This window comes from Amyelois transitella, chromosome 10 (assembly GCF_032362555.1).
Source record: "Amyelois transitella isolate CPQ chromosome 10, ilAmyTran1.1, whole genome shotgun sequence".
Lineage (NCBI taxonomy): Eukaryota > Metazoa > Arthropoda > Insecta > Lepidoptera > Pyralidae > Amyelois > Amyelois transitella.
In genome coordinates, this window is record NC_083513.1 from 3,489,687 (window position 1) to 3,511,740 (window position 22,054).

At 34.4% G+C, this 22,054-nt stretch overlaps 6 protein-coding genes across 10 annotated transcripts in view; 4 read left to right on the forward strand and 2 right to left on the reverse strand.

Annotated features, from left to right (window-relative positions):
• Positions 1-5,396, forward strand: LOC106137692 (heterogeneous nuclear ribonucleoprotein A1, A2/B1 homolog). The gene is made up of 7 exons (XM_013338581.2): positions 1-175; positions 669-892; positions 1,243-1,487; positions 1,844-1,996; positions 2,290-2,502; positions 3,525-3,634; positions 4,483-5,396. The coding sequence occupies exons 1-6, from the start codon at positions 146-148 to the stop codon at positions 3,617-3,619; spliced, it is 960 nt and encodes a 319-aa protein (XP_013194035.1). The 5' UTR covers positions 1-145; the 3' UTR covers positions 3,620-3,634; positions 4,483-5,396.
• LOC106137608 (homeobox protein rough-like) lies at positions 5,306-11,937 on the reverse strand. Its single transcript, XM_060946243.1, has 4 exons — positions 11,916-11,937; positions 11,761-11,881; positions 6,701-6,814; positions 5,306-6,067 (listed from the first exon to the last, which is right to left on the reverse strand). The coding sequence occupies exons 1-4, from the start codon at positions 11,935-11,937 to the stop codon at positions 5,965-5,967; spliced, it is 360 nt and encodes a 119-aa protein (XP_060802226.1). The 3' UTR covers positions 5,306-5,964.
• Positions 6,634-22,054, forward strand: part of LOC106137609 (uncharacterized) — a 21,784-nt gene continuing 6,363 nt past the window's right edge. The window contains exons 1-2 of one of the 2 annotated variants that reach the window (XM_060945994.1): positions 6,634-7,024; positions 11,802-11,966. In XM_060945994.1, coding sequence (XP_060801977.1) covers positions 11,938-11,966 — 29 coding nt within the window. In that variant the 5' untranslated portion in view covers positions 6,634-7,024; positions 11,802-11,937. The remainder of the gene's footprint in view (positions 7,025-11,801; positions 11,967-22,054) is intronic. The other variant, XM_013338468.2, reaches the window with a different exon arrangement.
• On the forward strand, positions 7,250-11,373 carry LOC132901742 (uncharacterized). 4 transcript variants are annotated; one of them, XM_060945991.1, is made up of 2 exons: positions 7,250-7,284; positions 7,573-11,373. In XM_060945991.1, exon 2 carries the CDS (start codon positions 8,018-8,020, stop codon positions 10,220-10,222), a length of 2,205 nt encoding a protein of 734 aa, XP_060801974.1. In that variant the 5' UTR covers positions 7,250-7,284; positions 7,573-8,017; the 3' UTR covers positions 10,223-11,373. The 4 variants fall into 4 exon arrangements, 3 of the variants coding, with proteins under 3 accessions (XP_060801974.1, XP_060801976.1, XP_060801975.1); XM_060945993.1 differs by having other exon boundaries at positions 7,252-7,284; positions 7,999-11,373; XR_009657008.1 differs by having other exon boundaries at positions 7,256-10,934; positions 10,983-11,373.
• LOC106137690 (uncharacterized) lies at positions 13,523-16,706 on the forward strand. The gene is made up of 3 exons (XM_013338579.2): positions 13,523-13,974; positions 14,117-14,324; positions 14,657-16,706. Exons 1-3 carry the CDS (start codon positions 13,783-13,785, stop codon positions 15,904-15,906), a joined length of 1,650 nt encoding a protein of 549 aa, XP_013194033.1. The 5' UTR covers positions 13,523-13,782; the 3' UTR covers positions 15,907-16,706.
• Positions 15,953-17,852, reverse strand: LOC106137691 (uncharacterized). The gene is made up of 2 exons (XM_013338580.2): positions 17,408-17,852; positions 15,953-17,117 (listed from the first exon to the last, which is right to left on the reverse strand). Exons 1-2 carry the CDS (start codon positions 17,533-17,535, stop codon positions 15,953-15,955), a joined length of 1,293 nt encoding a protein of 430 aa, XP_013194034.2. The 5' UTR covers positions 17,536-17,852.

The following is a 22,054-nucleotide window of genomic DNA, read 5'->3' on the forward strand; positions in this document are numbered from 1 at the left end:
ATGTATTCATTGATAGATGACCTGCTGACATTTTGTTTGCACATTTGTTTTGGGTGAAATTTCCACTGGAAAAAATCAAATATTCCCTCTGTAAAATTGAACATTTAATTCATATTTATTAATAATAGATTCTACACATTATAATATGAAGCCAAGCGGAGGTGGCGATGAATATGTAAGTAAATTAATGGAGTTTATCTTCGTAATACTTACATGCCACTATCTGATGTCTACGTGTACATTACAAAATGTAAATGTTTAAGAATTAGTTTTATTAAACAACATCTATAGTGTTTGCCTTTTAACATGCAATAAATGTTTTCTGTATACATATTTTTTTTTTTAAATAAAGAATCATGGCAAACATTGCTGTAACTTTATTTACATGTACTGCACCCGGCTTATAAGTTGACCCTAGAATTTGACTTCCGGAATACCGCAGTAGCATTATTTAATATGAAAAAAATCTTGAGATAAGTGGCTTTAAAGAAAATTTTATATGCCAAGCAATATATTTACCATCTTATTCTCTCTGAATTCTCGTGTTTTCATAGGAAATGTTGGGAAATCAGTTAATCTTTATCCATTATAATTCCAGGCACTGTTAACCACTATGGTTTTGGTTTATTATCACTTAATATCTAATAATAAATGTTTTAATATACCAGGAGGAGCCTGAGCATATGCGGAAGCTTTTTATAGGAGGCCTTGACTATCACACCAATGATGCGTCATTGAAAGAATTTTATGAGCAATGGGGGGAAATTGTGGATGTAGTAGTTATGAAGGATCCGCAGACCAAAAGGTCTAGGGGGTTTGGATTTATTACATATTCCCGTGCACACATGGTTGATGATGCTCAAAATAATAGACCTCACAAAATTGATGGAAGGTAATTATGTTGTTCTTTATAGGATGCCATATTATAAATTTTTATTTCATCTTTAATCTAATTAATTAATCTTTCAATTAATTTTATGTTTAAAATAATAATTTAATTTTTATTCTTAATATCATTTGGTTTTCTTTCAATTACATTTTTGTAATAGGTATCAAATCATTGGATTTAACTTTTTTTTTGTGTTATCCTTAATTGAGACAGTTTCTCACTGAAGCCTTTGTGGAATGAGAGAACTTGTAGTATATCGATTATTATTGTGCACTTTGAAATATTTTGGCTCCATGTTAATAATATTTTTAAGTAAGCTAAATCAACTTAATATAGTTTTTTTTTTATTCAAGGGTGGTTGAACCGAAGAGGGCTGTGCCCAGAGAGGAGATAAACCGGCCTGATGCCAGCGCTACAGTGAAGAAACTGTTTGTTGGAGGCCTCAAACAGGATGTTGAAGAAGATGATCTGAAGGAGTATTTCAGCTCTTACGGGAACATTGTGTCTGTAACCTTAGTGACTGAGAAGGAGACTGGAAAAAAGAGAGGCTTTGGTTTTGTAGAGTTTGATGACTATGATCCTGTGGATAGGATATGCTGTAAGTATTATGTTCATGAAATAGATCTTCATGGAGTATTGCTATAGCAAAATGTTAAAAAAAACCCTTTCTTTATAATGGCAATTTGTGGGGACAAAATGAATTTTGATTCATTTGGAAGATTTGATTTATTTTAATTCTTTGGATAGTTAATATCTGTGTATCATATCATAGGTAATATAAAGTGAAAGGGTGTATGTCCATCTCTCAGCTAATAACCACTGAACAGATTTATTAAATTTTACATTATACAGTGTATAGCGTAAGAATGACATTTCACATGGACAGAGCTGCAGAACAAATGAAGTTGATAATGCTTATATTCCAAAGTTGTTTAAACGCTACTTTTTCTATAGTGCAACAGAACCACAAGGTGAGAGGGAACCGTTTGGATGTGAAGAAGGCTATATCGAAGAACGAGATCTCGGGAGGCGGCGGCGGGAGGCGCGGGGGCGGGCGCGGCGGCGGCGGGTGGGGCAACCGGCAGAGCAACCAGGACTGGGGAAATGGTAAGTCATATTGTCTTGCTAATCATCGGTACATACATACATCACGTCAAATCCTGCCAAATCAGTTAGATGTGTTAAGCAGACTGATTATCCTTTTATATGTCATATGAGGATTAAATATAGCCTGTTATTAGTCTGTAGTTGTAACTTTTTTGTCAATAGGTAGCTGATAGCGAAAAGCAGCTTTGATTACAAGCTACTGTCACAATATCCATGGAAAAAGTCCTCTATACTGTTCAGAATATAAGAATCAAATATGTCTGATTTTCATTTAGAAAACAATTTCTCAACAGACGGCGGGTACAATTCTGGATATGGTCAAGGTGGTTGGAGCAATCACAACCCTTGGGACAATGCGGGAGGCTCCTGGGGGAACCAGGGCTACGGAGACCAGAGTGGATGGGGACAGTCTTCAAACAACTTTGGGGGAAGCTACCAACAAGGGTACAGCGGAGGTCCTATGCGGGGAAATTATAACGCTTCAAGGGCCCAGCCTTATAATGCAGGTAAGTTGATGAAAAAGGTGTGATTTTATTTATGTATGTATGTAAGTTGATGAAAAAAGAATGGTCATTATGATATTATGTAATATGGTTTTAATGTTTTGATTATTATCTACATTAAGGTGTCACGGTGTTTACAAGATTTAGGTTGCAGCTTTATCCGCGTCAAACGAAATTTTCCGCTATAACACTTTCCGTAAGAATAAGTAGCCCATTTTTGATAAAATTGATTATGTTACTAGCTGGACGTTGGATTGACAAAAATAATATTAGTTATAGGTTTCTTTTGTTTTTTACTTGTTCTGTTATACTTATTCCAGCCTTAACAATTGAATGACAATCAATTTAGCAACCTTGTAACTTTGCAAGTCAATAGTTTAGTTACCGTGACTCAGTTATATACAATTTGTCGTTATCGCGCGGAAAATATGTCGATTTATACAGTTTGTGTGCCCAAAGATTGTATGACGGCCTCTGTGGCGCAGCGGTAGTACGCTTGCCTGTGACACCGGGGGTCCCGGGTTCGAATCCCGGCCAGGGCATGATGAGAAAAGAACTTTTTCTGATTGGCCTGGGTCTTGGATGTTTATCTATATAAGTATTTATTATAAAATATAGTATCGTTGAGTTAGTATCTCGTAACACAAGTGTCAAACTTACTTCGAGGCTAACTCAATCTGTGTAATTTGTCCCGTATATATTTATTTATTTTATTTATTTATTAATTTGCGTTATTATTTTGTTATGGGTTTTACGATAACTACCAACCTACATATATGCTTTAGGTATATGCTGCCATGGTTTTCATACATGTAAGAGTTTACATGTCCTTAATCCCGATTCCCGTATTACACCTAGTTATGATACGTTTTTTTTATAACCATCATTTATCGGTCGCGCAATTACCGCCGATTGCAAATACTCCTCTCTAAAGAGCAATATTTTTCCTAAACCGATGTCCATTTAGCGAATATAATTTTGAATGTTTCAATTTTACTTCTATTCTGATGAAGTTCTTATTTCAGGGGGCGGTGGTGGGGGAGGGTACTCCAGCAACAACGCCGGCGGCGGCTACAACATGGGCAACGCCACGGCCGGGGGCAACCAGCGCAGATTCTAGTCCGCATCCACTCTTGTAAGTATATCCAATATAGTTTTACACTGCTTAGTGGAATGGTAGGGCGTGCAGTATGATGTCAATTTGATATTGAATATAATAAAAAAGAAAAAGATATTGCTTAGGTATTAGTCTTATCATTAGGTATTAATCATACAGGAGTTATGCGTAAGGGTAACTCTGGAAATAAATTGCCACTTTGTGTTATATTAATGTAAAGAATTTTTATTCTACCAATCAACTTGGTGCGAACAAAAAATGGATTTACATTTCTTTAGTGTGTGTAGGTATATATGTTTGTAACGCGATAACTTTCGAACCTTTGGTCTGCTTTTGATGAAATTTAAAATTTGCTTAGGATCCGTCAATAGAATTTTCACGTTCGGCATCAAAATCGGTTAAGTTATTTTTGAGATATTCACTAAGGTCTAACGTTCGCGGCGAACGTAATTATCATTCTAATTTTAAATTAATAAAAGAAAAGAAAACACAGCAGTGTAAGTGTGTCTTTAGATGGCAGCATCATACTTAAGGTTTATTGTGTTGTATTAAGCACAGTGGACGTTGTGGGAGGCAAATCTGCAGTTAACCAATTTTCCACGCTTATGTTATTTACGGTGTTCAATGTTCAGAAATTATTGTTAGATTGAATTCATAAGTGTCGAAGATTTTCTTGCATGAATATTTTCGGTGACAAGTTATGTTTTCTCATGAAAACAAAGTTACTATGCACGCCCCGTCATTTCTATTGCGCAATAACATACAAATACATGACACGTACGTCATACATACTAAAATCAAATGTGTTTATGGTTTTAGGTTATTATCTAAATCTCTTGTTTACAAATATATTTTTCAATGTGTAGGTCTCAAGTCGCTTAGTTGAAGCTAGGCAGGCAGGCGTAGTGTAGGCCACGACACTAGCTAGTGAGGGGCGAGCGGACTTAGTGAAGCGACCACATTTCATAGTCATTTAACTATTTTTTTCTCCTTCGAGTGAGGTTTGTTCACAACATATAAGGTACTGTTTAGGCACTAGATTCCTTTCATGTAAGTTTTAGTCATTTAGCACCGAACACAGTTTTTACATTTGAAGTATCACAATGTATGCACAATTTGTGTCGGTCAGGCTCTTATTATGAGGAACTTTTATAGTCACAATATTCTATTGTAAAAGCTGTGGCGATAGCAATTTGCGTTTCTAGTCTATAAGAGGATATATTCAATAATTCTATAAGTATTGTTTAATTTACTTCATTATGTTAATAAATTTTATCTAATTCGTCCATTTTGCTAATGTTAGCTATGACATTCCAAAAAGCATACTAAATATCTATGCGAAGGTCGTTTTAGTTATTTAAGATAACGACTTATTAAAGCAATCAAATATAAAGTATATCAGTGTGAAATTTTTTATAACTCTCGGTGTTAGATATAGGATACAATTTAACAATATAAAGGTTTGTTCGTTATACAAAAAAATAAATATAGAAATTGTTATATTTTTGTTTGACATACATGTTTCTTTCATATTAACGGTTCTATTTTAAGATTTGTAAGTTAATGGAATTATTTGTGTTCTTTGTTATAATATGCTCTAGAAGAAGCATAATTCATTTCGACATTATAATGTGTGAAGTTTTAAATATTTTGTTTATTATTGAGTGCCTAAAATTAAATACTATACTGTTTTCCATGGACTCTTCTATACGTGGACGAGCCGCTGGTGGAAAAGGCCATGGTAAGTGACTTTGCCTGAATAAAACATATTCCACAACAATGTATATCTTTTATTTTTTACACACACACAAAACTAATAGTATCGCGTATTTACATTATAATACATAGATCTTTAATATTAGTAACAAGAAGTAACTATCTTGAATCAATATATTTTTTATACATATATTTTGATTAAATATAAAAATGAGATGCACAATTAACTTAAATAAATATGTATACTGTGCAGACATAACTAGAGTTGATATCGGGCATAAGGTCATAGTCATAGCATATAAGTTCTACCTTAAAAACCTGACAGCAACGCCAATATGGTATGGTATGGACTTACTCAATACAACGTATGGTCTGCGAGCCGAGTACGAGCACAGTAAAATAAACTATGAGAATACCCAAAGGTTTTGTCTATCTATGTGCCTAGTATCATCAAAATCGGTCTAGTAGCACTGCTTCAGTCATGTAAATGAGCTAACCATATATATAGCCTTCATCATCTACCTAACCTACCAGCAGCAGCATAGGCTCCATCAGAAAATGAAACTTAAACTTTTGCCAATATTTCGTTCGATTCACGACACTAAAACCTGATCTGAAATGTTATTTTGAATTCATTTATCCAAGGGAGGTGGATGAACTGGTAAGCATGGACACGGGGGGCAGTAAGATGGCGGCAAAACTGCTGGGAATAATCCCGAGGCCGCTGCTAAATGCCTGAAATGAGAAACATTTTAGAGGTTGGTTATAAATAAATACAGAAGCTATCACCCAGGATTCCGCTCGCGTGAAAAGTACCCTTTGTCTTTTTCTGTATTTCATATTATATGTACCTATATAAAAAAATATTTGGAAATAGATTTCCAAAATTCATAACTACGTTTTTTGGTGTTGCTATAGTAATAATGGGATATTATTTTTAAAAACGTTAATCCCACTAAGTATTTCCATTTTAAAATAGTGGGATACACCCAAACGTGGGTGTAGTTTTGTATTTACTGTCTACAGTTATTAGTCATGAACCTGACCTGATATTTTCTTATCATGTACGAACAACAAAGTCATTTATTTACACCAAGTTTAAACACTGTATAACGCAACAATTTTTCTGCATAATACGTAGATATAGTTGTGAAGTCAAAATGAGCACTGGGCAAAAAATATATACCTACATTTCTCAGAATGTGCATTTCTTAAAAGGTTCTCTTCACATATTGTGCAAAATAAACTCCTAGTAAAATGGGCACTTTTCTGGGATATGACTAATTTGCCGTAATAAGTTAGTACCAAAATAAAATATAAAAAACCGGCTAAGTGCGATTCGGACTCACGCAAAAAGTGTTAACCTACCTGTATTGTTGATCAAGATGCGCTTTTTCAATCCTCTTATCTTTTGCTCGTCTGTTTTGAAACCATATCTTGACTTGGGTTTCACTTAGAGACAGTGCCGATGCTAATTCACACCTGTTCACATAGAAAATAACAATCTATTAAGACAACATTTTGTGTCGCTCTAGTAAAATGCCACGTTTTAAAGGTGTCAAATGAATCTCAGACTTATGATGAAATTTGAAAACAGTATGGTGTCACAATTATCAATCGTTGCGACGTCTTCAGTACTTTACCACTTCATTTTATTCCGCAATCTACCTATAGTGTGAACTGAAATAAGCGGTAAGTATCTGAACTGCCTATCAGTCCATCTCATGGGAAAGTTATAAGGTCAACTAGGCTAATTGCGTCTACGGGGCTATTGCGTCTTTTTTAAGTTATTCGAAAACAGTTCGGTTCAGACTAACTAGTGCTATCTAGTTACATTTGTATAAACTAAAACCTTTACATAAATTACGTCTAGATGGCGTTGTAGTGAACTGACTCAATAATTCGGCCATTTTGTATATCGAATGCGTGTGGACAACTTGTTGCTGGTAGAGGTGAGTGTCAAAATCCTTGTTAATCTTAAGTTTTTCTTAAATTACCGATTTTAATTTATTATGAGTGTGAGGACTAATCAATGGGCTGCTTACACAGGCAGTTATTTTTAATAAAATAGCTTTATTGTAGGAGGTATTGATGTCGCCATTTTTAGGTTAGGATTTATATCTTGGGGTAAATGCATCTCGCCGTTACGAGGTAATTGCGACTGTGGGACGCATTTTCCTCAAAACATAAATCGTCAACCTTTTTGTGCTAGCATTTAATATATAAAAATTGTATTTCAGATAAAGAGTTTATACTTACCATGGTGATTTTGAAATACATGGACATTGACAAATACTTAACTAAATACGATTTTCAAAACTTTATACAACAAAGACTTGTATGGCCATGGCAGAATACTCATTTTAATTTGTCAACCAAGTGTTTCGGATGTGGAGAGCCAACAAACGTTATATCCAGTATGCCCCATCATTTTATTATGAATGAGATAATAGTTCAACATGCACGAGTATTGCTAGCAAGCTCATTTTTCTGGTGTCCTTTTTGTTCCATTTTTACTATTTACGAACATTATCCCGAAGATGAATGCGGGTATTGCCATGCAAATAATTTGATTTGATAATAAGGTAATTTCACTGCATGACATAATCGCCTTTTACGTGTATACAAAATCCTTATTCACATCAATTTTATTTCATTCATTTCAGATTTAAGATATTTATCAAAATGGTACGTAACTACAGAAAAAAAACACAACCTACGTACACTTTAGATACTTTAAATATAGCCGTCAAAGAAGTAAGAGATGGAATTTTAAATTCATATCAAGCTTCAAAACAATATAATATACCGCGGACAACTATAGTAGACAGAGTTAAACTTAGAAGAGGTGTCGTTAAAGAAACTAGAGGCAGGCCAACAGCCATAAATGTCAAATTTGAGAAAAGAATAGCTACCTCGCTCCACATTATGGAAAAGAACGGGTTCGGTCTGTCCTCTGAGGAAGTTATAAAACTTGTAACGCAATACGTTGAAAAAAATAAACTAACGACACCCTTCAAGGAGGGAGCCCCGGGTTATGAGTGGTTTTCTGGCTTTCGGAAAAGAAATAACTTATCTCTAAAAAAACCACAAGCGGTAGAGATGTCACGAAAAGCCGCATGTGACCCGTTCATAATCAAGGACTACTTCGACACACTTGAAGAGTATATAAAAACAATGGATTTACAATATAGTCCAGATAGAATATGGAATCTCGACGAATCTAGTTTCAGCAAGGACCCAGAAAAGACCAAAATTGTTGGGGCAAAAGGCTATGCGAGTACCAGAACAATTGCTTCGGCGGGAAAAGATAATGTGACTGTATTGTTTACAGTTAACGCAGCAGGTGAAAAATTGCCACCATTAATCATATACCGTGGCAAAAATATATGGGACCAATGGATGTCTCAAAATGCTTATGAAGGTACTTGTTATGCGGCCACAAAGAATGGGTGGATAGACGCTAAAGTTTTTGAGAAATACATGTTGGGGACAGTCTTGCCTCATGTAAGTAAAGAGTCACCTTGTTTAATAATATACGACGGCCATTCCACGCATATTCAATTACATGTATTAGAGAAAGCAAAAGAATTGGGCGTTGAAATTATAAAACTGCCATCACACGCGAGCCATCTGTTACAACCTTTAGATTTAGCGGTATTTAAATCTATGAAAGTTAGGTGGGATGCTAAAATATTGGCATGGCAACGGTTAAACGTAGGAGCCAAGATGCAAAAACACAATTTCAGTGAAATCCTCGGGGAAGTCTGGAAAGAGTTAGATCCCAAAATAATACGAAATGGATTTAAAAAAGGCGGCATATTCCCCCTAAATAAAGACGTAATACCTGTTGAAAAATACGACGCACAGGCTTTTAAAAGATTCAATGAAGCCAAAATAAAACAAGTTCCAACGTTATACAGTTTATGTTCACGACAAATAATAAAGACCATTAATAAGAAATGTACCTCAACAATTGACAACCACAAAGATAATATTATTTTCCATCCCAATGAGATACAGTTACCTGGTACAAGTCAAGGAACACCAAAAATTGAGATTTTGGAAGACCGGTATCTGAATAATGAAGAACTAGTATCCTTTGAAAGTTTGTTACTTAACACGATAAAAAAAGCTGACCCGACATATAAAATTAAGAAAAGAAAGGTAGTTCAAGGAAGTGAAGTAATTACACACGATGATTTTTTGAATAGATTGCGGAAAAATGAGGCTGAAAAACAAAAAAAAGAAGAAGAAAAAAGAGAACGAAAATCTAAATCAGAGGCGAAGAAAAATATAAAATCTAAACAGAAATTACCTATGCCTACGACTATAAAAAAATGTCAGAAGAAAATACCGAAAAAGATACCGAAATATTCATCGGACGAAAGCAGTGAAAGTGATAATATAATACTTAGCAGCGACTCTGATACAAGCGAAAACTGGGGAACATATTGTCATAAGATAATCCAACAAGTTGAAGAAGAAAGTAATATAAGTGATCATACATCCACTGAACTAGGACTTACATCTATACAATGTCATAAAATACAGCCAGATAAGGACCATATCACTAATGATGAATATGAACCAGATTCCAGTCAAAGGCATCCACAAGTTGGTGACTGGATTATTGTAAAATTCGCAACAAAGAAAACCGTGAAACACTTTATCGGAAATGTAATCTCATTGAATCATGGCCATCCTCAGGTTAAGTATTTGAGAAAAATTAAAAATAGTAAGATTGTATCCTTTCATTACCCTGACGTTGAGGACGTATCTGAACTCATACATGACATTGACATTGTTAAGTTTCTTGAAAACCCCCTAATAACACGAAGAGGACACGTAGTTTTCAAAGAAAAATTTGAAGGATTCAATATTCAGTAGAGTATAGAAAATGTATTGTTGATTTTTCTGATCAGTAAGACTGAATTACATAGTATTATGTAATGACAATTGTATTTAAAAGTTAAAATACTCAGTATTAGATACCATATTTTTATGTGATTATTTGTTGAATACTGTGGTTGAATAATATGACACTACTTAAGTACGAAGATTTTTGTTCTGTTAATTTGTCTTAAGAAATTTTATGTCGATTAATCTTGTTATTTAATTGTTTAAGCATGAAAACTTGTATACGCTATCTAAGTATAAGTACATTTTCTAGAGTAGGTTAGCTTAAGTCATTAGTTACCGAATGATCTGATATTTCTGGTCAAATATACAAGACTGAACTTTGTTATAATATGTCACATAGTGACTGATTTTAAGTTGGAGTATGGAGAGATGTCGATTACTGTTAATTAGTATGATTAAGCTAATTATATAAAGTTTCAGTATATCCTTAAGTTTATTCTAATAATCTTATCTGATATTGCTGGTCAAATTTTGCAAGACTGAATTTCTTTATAATATGTCACATAGTGACTGACTGGAAGTTAGAATATAACGTTGGTGTGTGGACAGATGTTGATTACTGTTAATTAGTGTGATTAAGCTAATTATGTTAAATTTCATTATAACAAAAGTTTACTTTTCTAAAGAATATTTTTGCTGTAATAAGCATCTTTTCGACTAATATTTTACAATTATGAAGGTAACAACGCCTAAATCTAACTTGATAACACAATCAAGTTAGATTTAGGCGTTGTTAAGTCAAAACATGCCATTTTTTATTTACTGGATAATAAGTTCAGAATAGTTTTCCTTTGGCAGGATTTTTGTATAGATTTTTGTTCCCAGTACCGAAAATTTGATTTTGAAAATTAAGAACAACGCATTTATAAAAAGTTGGCTCTTATTTTAATTTTTTATAATAAAAATTGTATAATGTAATGCAGATTTTTTTATTTACAATTCTTACCACTATTAAAATCTCATAGGTTTCTACTACCTACAAGTAAGTACATGCAAATAGGTGGTCCGAGAGGGGGCAAGTTTTATGAGTAAAATGTTGACAACATCTGGATTTAGCACGAGGCAAATGCGTCTATAAAAAACTAGGCGCATTTCCCCCCGACCTTACCAAATCTTCTCTGAATGCATCAAGTATTCTCTTTGTCTTATTAAATTATCACCTATAGCATAGAAAATTGGTTTGTAAAAAGCTACCTTGTTTTCATCCCGATAAACCTACTAATTCAGTATTTACTTAATAAAGACGCATTTGACCCAAACGGGGTAAATGCGTAAGAAAAACCTCTTTCAAAAACACTCAATATGCCACCTTTTTAAAACTCTGGTGAAAAAAACATTGATATAAATTTATACATAAGAAGTCATTTAATAGGCTTGATGTTCAAAAACAACGATAATGCCATGAATTCGCCTACATTATGGCGTTAACTTCAAGTGATCGGGAAATATGACGCAATTACCCCGGTTGACCTTACCTAATTTAGATACCTAGCTTAATTACTTGCCTTCTCGCTCTTGCTACATATTCCCCTCTCGCATACTCCAGCTCAAGCCTGAGGGTCTGATGTGCGGAGAAGGTGGTCCGCTGTCTCCGAGGGCGACTTTCCTTCCGACGTCTTCGGGCTACTGAAAAAACATATCTAAATATATAAAAGAGGACTCTGATTCTGATTGGCTGGCATATGAAAACACAGGCCAAACCACAATGTAGGTATGACTTTACACTCCGGTTTCGCTCCTGTGGGATTACAAAACAAGCAAACGTGGAAAATTATAGTACAGATTGTATTTAAAGAGACCATCTTAGTAACCTACTTTTTAATTGATTGGTATTGTAGTAGTTAACTATTTAGTAGTCTACCTTTTTGATCAAAGGGGCTTGACCACAATATCTGCCCAATCATTTTGTTTCACCTTTGGCTTATAGGGTAGATATAGAAACGACATTACCTACTGCACATTCTCATTAACATAAAAAGTCATAACGTAAGGATTCCCTGCGGTTCCTGTAAGCGTCAAAGCGATTGAGCGAACGGTCTTACAATAAGGAGTACCCTGAGAAAATGCTTTGTAGCTCAGATTGCACGCCATATTGCGGAAGCGAAAGGGATAAGTGACTACCGAGTGAAGCCTTCTACCTACGGAGGGTGATATTGTAGGAAGGATTTTTGATACCAACTACCTATATCGTACCTTATTAATTTATTATGAAACATGGATCGATTTTTATAACTCAATGTTACGTAACATGTAACCGACGAAATAAATAAATTGTTATCTTTACTTACATATAATGAAACAGTAAAAATATTTTGTCTGTACATTTCATATTTTGACTGAAACGGAGATTTTTTTTTACATTTTGTCTGTATGTATCTAATTATATGATCAATATTCAACTCGAAATTTACGCGGACGAAGTCACAGGCAACAGCTAGTATATAATAATCATACATAACATACTGCGGTGTAGAAAGAGCATTCACTCTCAAAAAGATTGAAAGGCCATGTTGTTGAGCAATAAGGCAATAAAATAATGATAATAACTTTTTAATAGTTTTCAAACTAAATGCTAATGATTTCTTAGTAAAAATATTATTATACTTGCTAAGACTTGTTTGAATGTCTTGCTGTTATCTATTAATTACGAACACATACCTTACATCTTTGTTGGTACCTAGATATATGATTCGTGTAGTACAAGTATAACTACAAATAACGTGAGTAAGTACTTATACCTAACCAACCGATATCGACAACCACACTATATTCCTGTCAGAACCTAAAGATTTCTTTGTTATTAAGAAATCTGTTACGTCTTTATAATAAATAAATATAAATAATCCGAGACCGTAAGTCCACGAGCCACGACTCTACTCCACGAGTGCAAAATAAGGGCAAAACAGAAGGTTAAATAATGGAAAGCAAATTAAATAAAATTACCCCATTGAAGGAACTCAAACTATACCATATACGTCAATGAGTACCTATAAGTTAATTTGTATTTAACTAATACATACATATAGTCACGTCTATATCCCTTGCAGGGTAGACAACAAGAGTCAAGAAAAGACTGACTGACTGAGCCCGCGTTCAACTATTTGGTTTAATGATAGAATTGAGATTCAAATAGTGACTGGATGCTAGCCCATCGCCTAAAACCGCAAGTTTATAAGCCTATCCCTTAGTCACCTTTTACGACATCCATGGGAAAGAGATGAAGTGGTCCTATTCTTTTTTGTATTGGTGCCGGAAACCACACGGCACAATAGGCGTGTAGACAAATTTTGAAATTGACTTTTATTCGCTAGATATATATGTAATAATAGCGAAAAATATAATATTTCAGTACAGAATTCCGTTATAAATAATATTTTCGTCTTTTTTTGTGCCGTACTCCGAGTGAGCGCCAAAACGCTCCAAGTGTCATGGCCGATGCTTATGACGTCACGCCTCAGTTAGCAAGCAACAGCTGAGCGTACGAACTATAGTGATCTGAGAAAAAATATCTGTTTTGTGATTCAAATATGAATGATAAAGTTTATAAGTGGTGTGCAGTTCCTTTGTGCAAAAACACATCAAAATCCACACCGGATAAATTGTTTGTGTATGTACCAAACAAGAAAAAACTGAGATATATGTGGCTCCGGCTTGCACGTCGAGACCCAACCAAAGTAGTCACCAAATCTTCAATTTATTTCTGTGAGGACCACTTTGACGTAAGTATAAATTAATCATTAGATACATGCATAAATAGTTACCTATATCCTAATGTATCAAATAAGAGAAGGAAATTGTTTATTTCAATCGTACAAGACGCTCTTGTTGTCAATTTTAAAAGGCAATTTATTTTCCTTCCAGATGCCAAATGACATGGAAAATTATATGCAATATAGAATAATGGGTTATGTTTCGCAAGTTAGGATGAAACCTGGTTGTATGCCCAGTAAATTCGAATGTCAACCTAGTAGGAAGCGATCGAATACAGAAGAACGACCCTATATACTCAAAAAACAAAAAAGCAATAATGTTGCAGAACATGTTGATGAAATTGAAACTGGAAGTTCAGGTATGTACCTACCCATCATCTGGTTATGTAGTTTGTCTTATTTAATAGTAGGTACCTATTATGTTATTATGACTAGGATAACAATAACATACATATTACCTTTATACCTAATTTATTTGGATGATTCTTAACTTTTATTTTCATGATATTTATTAAGTTTATTGCTTCAATAAAATACTATAACATAACAATAAGTAAGGTTTATTACATTAAAACATGTGCCACAACTTGGCTATCATGCTAAGGAAATGGTTTTAAATTAATTCAAAATTACATAAAATTTATTACAATCTCTTATAGCATTATTAAATCATTTCATTAATTGTTTACAGGTCAACATAATTTGGAAGAGCTGGAACAAATCACAGAAAAACCAAAAATGATAAATAAATCTATTCAAGTGCACTTAACAAGACCATTCAGAAGTAAAGCTTTGCAAACACAATGCCAATCAGTTACAAAGATGACATCTCCGCTGAAGCCACACCTGATTTCTGCTGCTACATCTCCATTTAAAATCAAACACTTTGCTAAAAATAATCCATCTAGCCACAATGTAAATGTAATGAGAAGAATATTTAAAAAAGAAGAACGGTCTGATAGTGATACTTCTTATACACCCTCTGTTGCTCATCCAGGTTCATCGCCATCAACAAAATCTTTTGAAATGGAATCGGCTTCTGATTGCAGTGAACTTTTAGAAGAAGACAAAAAACAGGAAACTATAAAAATTTTGGAATCTACATTGAAGAAAATCATGAACAATCCACGTTTTTACATTGGAATTCCGAAAAATTGTTACCACTTACTAAATATTATTGAAAAACAAACAAGTATCCCAATTAATCATATTTTACTGTGTCTAAAAAAAATTAGATTGAATAATTCATTCCGTGAACTTGCTGATGAGTTTGCCATGGATGCTACTTATGCTAGCAGAATATTCTCTAAAAATATACCGATATTAGCTAGTGTGATTCGCCCATTCATTGTTACATTAGATATTGAATTAATTAAAAAGAATTTACCTATGGCCTTCAGGCACCGATTTCATAAAGTAAGCTGTATAATAGACTGTTTAGAGATTGAGATACAAAAGCCATCGAAGGCAGTGAATCAAGCTTTGACATGGTCTGATTATAAAAAGGCTAACACTATAAAATATCTTGTTTCTTGTACTCCCAATGGCCTGGTCAATTTTATTTCCCCTGGTTATGGAGGACGTATAACAGATACATGCCTGGTTGAAACCTGTGACTTTGTAAAGTGTTTACAACAGGGTATGTGTGTCATGGCTGACCGGGGGTTCAAACATGTGGAAGTCTACTTACGCCAGAGGGGGATGGTATTAGTTAGACCACCAAGTGTTCAGTCTGGTACTAAATTTTCTAAGGCTGAAGCTAAGGAAACTAAGCAAATTGCAAGCCTTCGGATTCATATTGAGCGGGTCATCAGACGTTTACGGGAGTACAGTATGTTAAAACCTCATGCTTGTCTTAATTTAGGCTTAGTGAAAGTACTTGATGATGTAATAACTATAGCTTGCGGTTTAATTAACTTACAAGATTCGCTCATAAAATAATTGAGAATAAATAAATAATAACAAGAAATTTCAGTAATTTTATTTATTATTCAATACTTCTGTACAATAAAGGATACACATAGGTTTCCCAAAATGTAACTAAACTTTTAATATTTTCTAATATAAAGTCTTCGTTGAATGTAACACATACAATTTCAACATTAGAATTTGTTGAAAAGTTAGGATCCGCTACACAAAAATAACACTTTTTAAGTCCTGTCAAATACATTTGCACTTGTATCTGCATGTAGCATTTTTTTGTTGGTTGTCCGTTTTTTATATACTTGACAAAGGTTTGTTCGGTCATGGGACACTTAATTTCAACAATACAGTCTTCACATACACCATCTGGCGAACCAGCTAACATTGGATAGGTTTGGGATATGAAGAGTCCACAACTGTTTATTATTTTCTTAAGTTTTCTGCTCACTGAATCTCGCACTTTATTTTCCAAGTCTCTCCCTCGCTTCATGGCAGCCGTGTCTGGGATTTTTCCCCCCATAATAAGAGAAATTAGGGCTCCGTCACTTGTCTGGCAATGGCTGACATCATAAGCCCTAGAGGCTGTAATCCGGCCATATCTTAATTCATACCAAAGGCTATTTGCATGCTGATCTCTGGTCTTCTTTTCAATTTCAATTAGGATATTGTTATTTATATTAATTTGTTGTAAAAATGTGTTGCAACATTTTTCCTTAAACTGTAGTACAAGGTGATGCATGGAAACACTAAGTAGCTCATCACAAGTATAACCTGCTTGAAACTTCAACAGCTCACATCTTTCAAGATTTTTCTTTTGGCTTTCTTCTAAAAAAATTTGTAAAACTGTGGAATTTGATGGTATGATGGAACTACCATTACTATTAGCCAAGTTCTTTACTGTAATATACTTGATAGCTGTGCCTACTCTGGATAGTTTGGATTTTTTCCAATAACACTGCACTTCTGTACATGATGGCTCCTCACTCCTATGATGAACCCACATAAGTAAAGCAATGGCATGTTTGCAGCCTCCTTGAGCAGCTACACAATCATGGCATTGCACTGATATAACTTTTTCTTCATCCTTATCAACAATCAATGTAACTGAATACAGCTTAGCATGAACTTTGTGTTCTGGGCAAATTTTACATTTCACAGTGCAAATATTTCTGTCATTCTGTACTTGAACATAACTGATTGCATCATCCCCATATGATGGCCGTGAAGACCTGAAATAAATAAAAAATATTAGTATAATAATAAGTAAACAAAGAATAAATACGTTCAATTTATTTGCGTAGATGTGATATAGTTTCATATTTAATACAGTAAATGCTTGCAGATTAAGGCGACACATATTTCTAAGTTGTAAAAACAGTAAGAGAACGTTATTTGTAATATGTATATAAGAAGCTAACCTCAAAATTAACATATGACAATCTGACAATGTTAGATAATGAGACTTGCGTAAGTTAAACTAAATTATACCTAGAATTAAAGATAAAAATAATGTACTTACAAGGAAGCTTTCACATTTCGGAATTCAGAGGAACAAAAGTCTTTATTTGAAGCGAGAAAATCTCCCAACATTAACAAATCAACTCTGGGCAAATTGGAGCTATTTGCTTTGATGAAACCTGGTTCCATGGTGTATTATTACTGCAGCTACTATTTTAAATCACAAAATAACTACGATTAATTAATTTAAATGAACAAAAACAACAGATTCTAATAAAATGTACGAAAACAGCAAGAGAACGTATAGAACTTCGCGAACTTTGGCGGTTGTTGACTGAGGCGTGACGTAATGCGCTCTGATTGGTGTTTCAATCAACATGGCTGATTGCTGATTATTGAAGAATTATTTTATTGAAAATAATATTAATCCTATGGAAATATTAGAAACAGAGTTAATTTTATGAACTTACATTACATAATGTATCACCTAATAACAGTTAATCCTTGGTTCTTAATTACTGTCTACAGGCCTATTAATAATTTAATTAATAAATATTGTCATATCCTCTTATTCTATACGTACATATACATATATCTACTTATTTCACAATGCTTAGGCATATCTTCCGCCAAGCCTCTTATATTTTTCCTATTTATCCTGGGTACCCAACAACCGAAAGTAGGATAGGTGTTCTAGCGTGTGTCATCTATTCCTTATTTAATTTTGTTCGGCCGACAAGAAGCCGCTTCAAAACGCGCCATGTGGCGTATCAGTGCGCCGTGTCATAATGTGCCGGGTTCGAATCTGTTGCATGTCCGGCCAATTAGGCACTGATTCGATGGGTACTCGGAAGTAATGTAATCAAATACAAGTGGCATATGTCCTGTGACGGTTTCCCTCGTATGGTGAAACTAGTGTAGTAACACGCAGTTATTGTATTACAGTGTGGTGTTCGGTAGATACTTTAGAACGTGACCATCTCTTTCTTATTTACAATAGGATTTCATAAAATAAAAACAGGTTGATATCATGAGGTAGTCTGCCATAAAACCTCGACAGAAAATCGTTAGAAGCTAAACTACCTTAAATAAGATGAACAGAACCAATCATTATCACCATATAAATACTCAATTCAAAATCCCAACAAAAAGAACAATCAAGTGGTTATCTCCACACAAATATCTCCCCACCCCATCCCTTTAATATAGAGAATGATTTTTTCCAAATAAAACACTAATCGTTCTTTATTTATTGTTGGCATGATCCGTATCGTTAGACGGTGCGTGATCTCTTATTCTCATCGGCCCTCTATGTTTATTGTACTAAACATTCGCCTAATGACCCCACATAATAATAGGAAGAACGAATAAAAGAATAGGCCTAGGTTTTGCAGGCTTTTTGTCTTCGAAAAAGATTGATTACGTCGTCCATATTTTGAGATGAGAAAGCTCAATTGTTGTGAAAATTTATCTCATCAGTTACTGTTACCTATGAGATAAATTAACTTAACCAGTTATTTTTTATTTTATATTTGCAATGTAATTTATAATTTCTTTATTTACAACTTTAAAAACACGTATCAAATTCCTCTCCAAATATAAGTAAGAGAGTCCTATTCTAAAATCTGCGAAATAGGTATAGAACAAAAACTATCTACCACTACACTACTCGCAAATCATCATGTTAAAAGGGTGACATCGAGTCGTGTGAGCCGTCAGCTGCGGTCAGCCCTAGTTAAGAAGTATTCGTATGTAATTGTACCACAATGGGGCATTATCTGACAGTGTTGTCAGATGTCGTCATGCGCTCAATCGAGTTGAAAGTGAGTTGTGATAGATTATGAGCCTTTTAAACGAGATTACGTACGATTCGTTTGTCACACACAGAAAGATAATTGTATGCGAAGAACACGTGGTAACGACACTTATCGATCCATAACTGCATATTTTATTTGGCTCCTTATCATGGAAACTAACATAAGTAGGTTAGGCTAAATAACTTATGAAAATCAAAATTTTTCGCAATCAAACTATTCGCAGGCACTATCAAGGAGATCCACCGAATATTATTTATAATAGGACTACTCGACGGTAATACTCTATGAGTTTCTATATTTTTTTGGGAATTTGATCAATTCAAAAGTGTTTGACCTCAATCTATCTGCTGGTAAGCAAGATGTAGTCTAAGGTGGTGCACGTAAGCTCAAATAATGTCTATTCACTCTTGCCCTAAAACCCTATGTAGGTTTCGGGAAACAGAGACTGGTAGGGAATTCCCCGTACGCCAATAGACACAAGAGTCCAAGACTACCTTTAGCTGAATAGAGAATCCGTTATGATAAATTTAAAAATCAATCAAATATTCGTTTTTTAATTATTTAGTTTTAATTATGAATTCCCGATCACTACGAAGTGATGATTTAACCCCAACAATGATGAATGGGGTTCAAATTGCGACCCCTTAATATTTATTTCCAAGATCCTAATTACCCTCCGCTCGACCGTGCCCGATCGAGATTGCAGCGATGCCACACCTGACTTGCTCGCTTTTATTTTTTGCTCTCAATTTACAAGAATATTGATATTACAAGCACGCTTCAATTGCATACAATGGCGAATTCTCTTGGTCTTGAATCGTGATTGTGTTCTGTTTATATTTGAAAATATACTGTACTGTACCTACCTACTCGGTCGGATATTAGATGTAGTATTTTGAGATACTTTCCAGTTACAATAGCGTTGATTTACACTCTAATATTATCTTATTTACGTTCAAGTATGTATGCTAGGTATAATGCAAAAATACAACTTTAAACCATACTATTATATTAATTTATTTAAATCGGTCAAATTGATCAGATAATAAAACATGATCGTTGGACTCGTAGATCCCTAAAAAAATTATTGTTATTTTATGAATGGTAAAAAATATGAAAAGAAGTTATCGTTCGAAATCGAATGCTTTCCATAGCCAGTTTTGAGTGAATCACTTTTTTCAAAATAAATCTCCTGATTTTAGGCCATGTGCGCGGTTCTCACGCGACGCGATGCAGTTGCATTGTGAATGTGAGTAGATATTCCTGAAGCTAAATCACTTGCGAGTATTAAAATAACTTAGAGAAGGAATAAGTTAGTCAGTTGATAACTTAAACGAGCAATATTTGTAAACATATAGGTATATTTTTGTACATGGTACTCGCATTTTCGAATGCGGCTCTAACGATTTTGTTGAAATATGACATAGCTAGATGCATACAGGAGCAAAAAATCTATCTACCGTGTTCATGTTGCCGCCAAAAATGGCGTGGATTTATATTTTGGAGACGATATAACCATTTTATGCTAGTACCTATAGGTACTTATATTACCACCTACTAAAACTAAACTTGTGTTAGTAATGAGACATTGTTACGGGGTATGAAGTTGCAGCTATTGCTGAACCAAGTGTCCCAATGGTCCGTAATAAGTACCTTGAGTCTACTATTGGAGCTGCTATGTTATCGTGCCAACATAGACGTGAAGTTGGCCCACAGTGGAAACGAATAGACAATACGATTAAAAAAGTGGGATTATATCGCTATTTTTTAATTAATTAAAAGTAAATATTAGTCATGAACACAAAGTTACCGAACGCTAAATAATTTCAGCGGGAACAATATCTATTCAGTTAAATGTTTCATGGACTGTTGTTTCGTAATAGTTATTTGAGTTGAACAATGGAGATTTCGTAGCGAGTGGGCGTACAGTGTTGGCAATTTTCACATCAGAACGGGTCCGAATAGACCCGGCACGGCGGTATTCCCGGGCACCCATTCGTGGCGCTGTAATCGCATCAGCCCGCCGTCATTCCCTTCCACAGCCGTACGTTTTTCATCGACGCGTCAAACCATTATGATTCTATTTTCATGGCAATAAGAATCTCCACACAAAAACGATTTCTTCGCTAATGAGCTTAAGTTGAAAATTGTCGCCATTGTCACAGAATGTTGCGGATTTATTGAGTGTTTTGGTAATTTAAGTAAATAAATAAATTAAATACTATTCTTTATTAGTTTGTTTCCTAATCCCTCTTGCAAAACAAGAAAATACAAAAACGCCAACAATGACCTCAAATATTTATTTTGCGGCTTGATAATATCATTCTAGCAATACTAATAGGCTAGGACCATTATTATTTCGATTTGTAGGTGAATTGTTTTTAGCTAAAGAGTTCTTTCCACAGACATCTATGGGTTTTTGATACCACCGGGTAACCTCGCAAGTAGAAATACAGTACTGGTAATTCATGGACCTATAGTCGGCATAGTCGTACAAACATTTTGAAATCGATAAATCTTTGTTGTCAAATACGCAATGAATAAAGAGAGATTACGTCCAAGTTTTCAAAGAATTCTATTTGAGTAAATAAAAATAAAATAAACATTTTCCACTCTTTCATTCGTTTCGCGAAAGAGATATTGCGCGATATAAAGTGTTTTCTATTGAGTTCTTTAAGAAATGTCCGGCAAAGAGTTGGTCCGGGATTAGGGATACGAGAAGGGTTTATCTGGTGGTCGACGTCTATTATATTCAAATATTTTTCTAGTGATATTTTATTTTTACGACGAACAGCAGCAAGGAATGGACAGATGTTTCTTTGATCTATCTGTGATTACAGAGATCTCCAACTAAGTATTGAAATACTACGATTGTAAGAAAATATTTTGCG

Coding starts and splice junctions, on each gene's coding strand:
- LOC106137691 (XM_013338580.2), bottom strand. CDS start 17,535: ATGGAACCAGGTTTCATCAAAGCAAATAGCTCCAATTTGCCCAGAGTT. Junction 17,118..17,407: donor CGAAATGTGAAAGCTTCCTT/GTAAGTACATTA, acceptor TATTTATTTCAG/GTCTTCACGGCCATCATATG.
- LOC106137692 (XM_013338581.2), top strand. CDS start 146: ATGAAGCCAAGCGGAGGTGGCGATGAATAT. Junction 176..668: donor GCGGAGGTGGCGATGAATAT/GTAAGTAAATTA, acceptor TTAATATACCAG/GAGGAGCCTGAGCATATGCG. Junction 1,997..2,289: donor CAACCAGGACTGGGGAAATG/GTAAGTCATATT, acceptor ATTTCTCAACAG/ACGGCGGGTACAATTCTGGA.
- LOC132901742 (XM_060945991.1), top strand. CDS start 8,018: ATGGTACGTAACTACAGAAAAAAAACACAACCTACGTACACTTTAGAT.
- LOC106137608 (XM_060946243.1), bottom strand. CDS start 11,937: ATGCCAGCCAATCAGAATCAGA. Junction 11,882..11,915: donor GCCAGCCAATCAGAATCAGA/GTCCTCTTTTAT, acceptor ATGTTTTTTCAG/TAGCCCGAAGACGTCGGAAG. Junction 6,815..11,760: donor TATGTAGCAAGAGCGAGAAG/GCAAGTAATTAA, acceptor CTATGTGAACAG/GTGTGAATTAGCATCGGCAC.
- LOC106137690 (XM_013338579.2), top strand. CDS start 13,783: ATGAATGATAAAGTTTATAAGTGGTGTGCAGTTCCTTTGTGCAAAAAC. Junction 13,975..14,116: donor TCTGTGAGGACCACTTTGAC/GTAAGTATAAAT, acceptor TTTTCCTTCCAG/ATGCCAAATGACATGGAAAA. Junction 14,325..14,656: donor AATTGAAACTGGAAGTTCAG/GTATGTACCTAC, acceptor AATTGTTTACAG/GTCAACATAATTTGGAAGAG.